Here is a 6,928-nt window from a genome sequence, read left to right on the forward strand (position 1 = left end):
AATATGGAGACTGTGGCTTTTGTGTCTCTAAGGTGTCCCTAAGTATAAGCCGAATGATGTGCCCATTGTTTAGTAGTTTCACCTGCAGTAATGTCGTCATTGTTTAGTAATGTGCCCATCCTTGTCCCCTCCTTGTAATGAGCCCATTGTTTAGTAATGCCCTCCGACCGGTCCCCCCCTTGTCCCCTATTATGCTGTTATTTACACACAACAAACATTATTCTCACCTTTCCTTCGTTCCCGCGTGGACCTCAGCTGCTTCTTGTAGACCGCAAGGCCCATAGACTCTTCTGCGATAGCGTCCGATTCACAGGGCTGCTGTCTGCCGTTATGGCTTTACTGCAGTTAAATCCTTTGTGATGCCATAAAGCATTGAACTGCAGTAAAGCGCTGACAGCAGTGGCCCAGTGTATGGGATGCGATCATGGAGGAGTGCTTCTTGCTGACCTCAGGACCATAGACCCCTCCATGATCGCGTCCTGTACACGAAGGCCGCTGCCGTCAGTGCGTCACTGCAGTTGACTGTTTTACGGCACCGCAAAGCATTCAACTGCAGTAAGGCCATGATGACAGCGACACCATGTACAGGACGCTATCGCGGAGGGGTCTATGGGTCTGCAGTCTGCCAGGAGAAGCTGAAGGCACCGCGGGAACGGAGGACAGGTGAGAATAATGTTTGTGTGTAAGAAGGGGACCGGTAGGAGGGCATTACTAAACAATGGTCTCATGCAGCACCGTGCACCGCCGTATAAGACGACACCCGGAGTATAAGACAACCCCCGACTTTTGAGAAGATTTTCAGGAGTTAAAAAGTCGTCATATACGCCGGAAAATACGGTACATGTATTACACAAAGGAATTGATCGCGTTAAGTTTATTTTACACTTTATATTATTATTAGTTAAATCTGACAATTAATATTGGGAATTAGCCATTATTACGTTATTGACAAGGCAGCTTATGAGCATTAATAATATTGGAGGTAGTACTGTAATATTTATTGGAGAGTCAGCCCCACTGTTGGTAATTTTGTTTTTTTCTGTTGAAATTTGTGGTCATGCTCTGTGAACTGACCAGACTGGAGGGACGCGGACAGATAATTCATACACGGTGCAGCATTGCATTCGGTGCCCTGATAGTCCAGACAGGTATTGCAGCTTTTCAGATTTAGCAATACACAAAACAAAATACAACTGAGAACGCAATATTTTGTTTTGCCACATTTTTAACATTTTTATGATTCCTTTGCACACTCCTTTCCGCACATGGTCAATGGCAAGGAAGAGCGACATCACGTCGTTTGAAGACCAATAACTTAAGGGTCATCTAAGGAGTCCAGCTGGTTAGAAAACAAGGCTATCCAGGACATTGGACCTGTTTTCATGCAGCAGAAGGACGAAAGAACAGACGACACAGAGCAAAATGGCCACCAAATGAGTGAATATGAACTTCTCCACACTGAAACACCTGTGTAAAAATATCACATATATGTAATTTTCAACACATACAAGTCCACAGAGATGCTCTGATCCGCTTTGCTGCATACCTGGATAGCAGTCCTAAGAACTAAAATTCTATGTAGGCTGTCAATTATACCCTGTAATCTAAGTAAACACATTAAACAGCTTATTAGAATAAAGGAATTGGTGAGTATAATTCTATAGTAAGCTTAGGGAATAATCAAGGGACCTGACATGATGTGTCTCTTTAAAACATACAAAAAATGACTTACTGGCTAAGATGAAAGCCCATTTCTTGCAGGGCCTGCTCTTGTTCGTCACACAGCTTCTGCAATTGTGTTTTCTCTAGGCGTAACGTATCAAAGTCCTGTCTCAAAGAAAATAATAATAAAGAGTTAAAAGGCAAGAGAACACTGTTCCACTGAAAATAATAACATTTACAAGAATAGGTGGCTAGATTCATTTTATGCATACAAAAAAGCTAAATTAGTAGGTTCTGTTTATTTGTATTGTGAAAATAAAAGTATTTCTTAAGGGCTCCTTCTATACCAGAGGAGGGGATGGGGGATGGGTATTAGAAGGTTGTGGACAGGAATTTACTTATCTGGATATTATGAAGAGGGTGGATGGCCTAAATATATGCTGAAGGAATGAAGGAATAAAATGCTGAAGGAATGAATTTTGATGAAACAACAATTCACTGACATATAAAATAGTTTCAACACCATCGCCCCCCTCGTTTTCTTTATTTAGGCTATGTGCGCACTAGAAAAGTGATTTTTCTCAAGAAAATGTCTTGAGAAACTTCTGGGAGTTGAAGATTACAGCACCTGCAATAAAAAAAACGCACCAAAACCGTGGGAAAAACGCATGCGTTTTTGCCGCAGGTTGGTCCCTTTTTATGCTGTAACTGCAATAAATAATATAGATAATGGATAGATAATCGATAAAAAAATTGTTTAAAAGAACAGAGAGTCCTCAGTGGTTGATACCTTTTAATGGCTAACTGAAAAGATGGTAATAATTGCAAGCTTTCGAGACTACTCAGGTCTCTTCATCAGACATGGTATAACACAAAATCTTTTTTTTTTATTTTGATTTTGTGTTATACCATGCCTGATGAAGAGACCTGAGTAGTCTCGAAAGCTTGCAATTATTACCATCTTTTCAGTTAGCCATTAAAAAGGTATCAACCACTGAGGACTCTGTTCTTTTAAACAATTTTTTTTATCTCTACTGGCTAACACGGTACAAAGATATATTTTACTTGTAGATAAATCGATAGACAGACAGATAATGGATAGAGGGAAAGATGGATAGATGAATAGATAGAGAGATAGATAATAGATGAGAAAGACCTATATAATGTCCTACCCCCTGAATAGTCTAAGCTGGCACCCTTTAGTGACTTTCATGTGGCACTAAACGGTGCTTAGCCTTGTATTTAGCCAAAAAAATAAATAATTAAAAAAAAACCAGACATGGAGGTCCACCCATCTTTTGTAGCCAGCTAGGGTAAAGCAGACGGCTGCAGCCTGCAAACCACAGCTGGCCGCTTCACCTTGGCTGGTAATCCAAAACAGAGGGCACCCCACGCTGTTATTTTACATTAAATAAATAATTTAAAACAAAAAAACGTGGGATCCCCCCAAATTGGATCACCAGCCAAGGTAAAGCGGACAGCTGTGGTCTGGTATTCTCACACTAGGGAGGTCCACTGTTATTTGAACACTCCCCAGCCTAAAAATAGCAGGCCACAGCCGCCCCAGAAGTGGCGCATCCATGAGATGTGCCAATCCTGGCGCTTCGCCCCAACTCATCCCGTTGCCCTGGTGCGGTGGCAAACGAGGTAATATATGGGGTTGATGCCAGATGTGTAATGTCACCTGGCATCAAGTCCTGAGGTTCGTTATGTCATGGCATCTATCAGATACCTGACATCACGAACCCAGTCAGTAAGAAATAAAAAATAGACCACAAAAAAAGTTTGATTTGAAAAAACACTCCTCAAAACATTCCCTCTTTCACCAATTTATTGAAACGAACAATCAATTCCAGGTCCGGCGTATCCAATAAGGGGGTCCCACGGCGATCCATACCATAGTCACTGTCCCAGTCAATGAAGAACAAAATGTTCCCCATTGGCTGGGAGAGCCGTGAAGTGACCTGAGCTAACATAAATAGGTCAGCCTAGGTCACTGCAGGGGATGCTGAGCGCTGCTGTCAGGAGGTTAGATGAGATCATTACCTGAACTGACGATCTCCTCCACTGCTGACGTCAGCGCTGTCACTGACTTCTATGCCCGCCGCGTTCTCAGCAGTATCGCGAAAGCCTGTGAGGTCATCGCTAGTGACAGTCTCGGGCCGCCCACAAGACGGGCATAGACGGCAGTGACCGCGTTGACATCAGGAGAGCAGGAGATAGTCACTGCAGGTAATGATCTCATGTAACCTCCTGACAGCAGCGCTCGTCATCCCCTCGACTGCCAGCACTGCAGCGTGAGAAGCTGCTGATACTGCGGCAGACACTGACACTGCAGTGCAGGCAGCTGCGGGGCTAGAGCGGGACACAGACTGCACGGGCACCTGGAGGTCACACGGAAGTGCTTCCGTGCGGCGTCCAGGGAGTGTGAAGTGTGTGTTTACTCCCTGCTCCGCTTCCTCTTCCTGTCATAATGACATCACTTCCCTGCAAGACGCAGGCAGTGATGACCATTACCGCAGGTAAACCGCGGCTATACCGAGGGTATACCGCACATCAATTGCTACCTGCGGTATACCCGCGGTATTTCGCGATTACATTACAGTGAATGGAGTGAAATACCGCAGGTACTCGCGGAAAAGTAGTGACATGCACATTTTCTCAAGAATTTTTCTCAATAAATTCTACAGAAAGAATGTTCTTGAGAAAAAAACCGCAGTGTGCGCACAACTATTTTTTTTCCCCATAGGTTTTGCTGGGAAATTGTCTGCAGAAAGATTTCAAACATTTCTCAAGAAATTTCTGCAACAAAACCGCGGGTAAAAACGCAGTGTACGCACAGGGCCTTATGGTGGAATTTGACGAATAATAGAAACTGTCCGTGCTGTAGTTTACGGTTACGTTTGATGATTCCAAAGCTGCGTTATGCAAATAAGATGGTAGAAGCCCAGATGAAAAAGATACAAATCACATATCTGAATATATAATTCATATATTAGATGAACACCATCCTTCAAATTGACAAATAGAAGTGTGGTGTTAAATGGGGGAGAGACAAAAAGGAGAAAAGTAGAGCTAATGAAAGGTGCTTTTGAAAAAGTAAAAGAATGTTATGTTGTCCCAAAAAGGGAGGATAAGTGAAGAAAAATGAAAGACAATTTAAGAATATAAAAAGGGGGAGTGAGATCTGGACATGGCACTGAGAGGATGCATAGTTTGAGAGCTCTTTCCTCAGACTAAAGATATTTACAGCCTCATACATGCTGTCCCTCATTGAAAAGATAATGAAGAAGCCAGAAGTTAATGTGCAGTCATCTTCTTCTGTCAGAGGTCTCCTCGTCCAGCACAGCAGCCATTACTGGCTCACCTCAACGTGGAACAAGAAGCAGTCTTAACGCTCATGTCAGTCCATTTGTTAAGGTCTAAGTCCTGCACCAACCTCTTCCCTCTTCATGGCGTCCTCAGAAGAGAACGGCTTCAGAAGTCTCCCTGTACTTTCACAGAAGCCCACATACTCAGCAGCGTTTGCTTTACAGGGGACATTACTCTCCCAAGCTACGGCGATTCTGAAATGGGGAAAGCCAGAATTGATTTGAAACATATAGTGTTAATCCCTATTAAGCAAGGCATGGAGCAATATAAACAGAGGCTGGAGGCTACATACAATAAAGACACATTCCCTCATTTCTAGACCGTCACAGCTCACAGACAAGGTAATAATATTTATATAATATTTATTAATTTATATAGCGCTATTAATTCCACAGCGCTTTACATACATTGGCAACACTGTCCCCATTAGGGCTCACAATTTAGAGTCCCTATCAGAATGTTTTTGGAAACCGGAGTATCCAGAGGAAACCCACGCAAACACGGGAAAACATACAATCTCCTTTCAGATGTTTTCCTTGGTGGGAATTGAACCCAGAACCCCAGCGCTCCAAGGCTGCAGTGCTACTGCTAACCACTGAGCCACTGTGCCGCCCACTAAGGTACAGAGATTACAGGGTAATGTCATACAAGTTGTGGGCCATCATAATGCTCAAACAAATTCTGTATCTTCACAGCCAGCAAACAGTGTTTAATATGGCTGATGACCAAGAAAATAGCAATCGCCACAATAAAATCAGGATAAGGATATATGGGAAAGCATCAGCAGAAAAGCGATTATGCCAACACTGCGGACATTATTCAATAATACCCTTGGTTATCCTATTGATAAGAAGCTAGAGATCGACAGAGCGCGCTGTACACTATGCCCTTGTGGCCCAGATCCTGAACATTCAAAGGACTTTATCTGTCACATATACAGTACGGTATATATTTTTCAATGTGAAAGAGGCCATTAAGAGAAAAGTAAAGGAGTTTGGCTCTGTTGTTTTAAATAGAAAACGCTTTGTTGAACAATTGTTCATAGATTTTTCCCAAATGTCATTTGCTAAAAGTAGGTTATTGAAACGGCTACTTGATGCTCTCGGTCTTATGTACTCCTGGGGATACCCATTTCAGCTGCAGGTTCGGATAAATAGTACACTGTATACGTTGAACCCAAGTGACACATTTTGTGATGCCCTGGACATTCCCAGAATCCAGATATCTGACTGGCAACCTGCTCTATCATTGGGAGTTCCAACACATCACAGAAGCCGTTCAATGGATCAGAAACTTGATGGTTACAGAGTTAGATGGGAAAGGAACCTGCCAGTCATATGAGCTCCTGAGATGAATCTGGTCTTCACTGATGAGAGACATTTTTCAGATGTTTACTTATTTCTTTAAGCATACAATTAGACATAGCTAAATGGAGTTTTAAGTGCCCCACTTCCACTATCCAGAATGTCTCAGCTAACATATCTTACAACTGCATTTAAGTTGTGTTCACAATACATTATTATGATTCTGTATTACTTTACTCTCCCATAGTTTCTCTTCGGCTAAGTTCACATTTCCGTTGTTTTGCATCAGTCACATGCGTTGCTTGACGTATGTGACTGATGCGTTGAACAATGGATGACAACAGATGACAAAGAAAAGAATTTCATTGTCGGACTCCGTTGTGTGCGGGGGGCGGAGCTGAGGACGTCCGTGCCGCATGGCTGGGGACAGGTGAGTGTGTGTGTGTGAGTGTGTGTGTCTACATGCGTGTGTACATGCAGAGTGCGGGAGGGGGCGGAGCCAAGCGGGGCCGTGGAGCTGAAGACGTCAGTGCCGCGGGGACTGCAGGGCTGGGGACAAGTGTGTGAGAGAGAGAGTGAGTGAGTGAGTG

The 6,928-nt window shown here is 43.3% G+C and overlaps 1 protein-coding gene across 2 annotated transcripts in view; it reads right to left on the bottom strand.

Annotated features, from left to right (window-relative positions):
- Window positions 1-6,928, bottom strand: part of LOC142303305 (RUN and FYVE domain-containing protein 1-like) — a 341,419-nt gene that overhangs the window by 61,164 nt on the left and 273,327 nt on the right. For both annotated transcript variants that reach the window (XM_075344572.1, XM_075344571.1), the window contains one exon: window positions 1,733-1,827. In XM_075344572.1, coding sequence (XP_075200687.1) covers window positions 1,733-1,827 — 95 coding nt within the window. The remainder of the gene's footprint in view (window positions 1-1,732; window positions 1,828-6,928) is intronic.

Source organism: Anomaloglossus baeobatrachus, chromosome 4 (genome assembly GCF_048569485.1).
Source record: "Anomaloglossus baeobatrachus isolate aAnoBae1 chromosome 4, aAnoBae1.hap1, whole genome shotgun sequence".
In the NCBI taxonomy this organism is placed as follows: Eukaryota; Metazoa; Chordata; class Amphibia; order Anura; family Aromobatidae; genus Anomaloglossus; species Anomaloglossus baeobatrachus.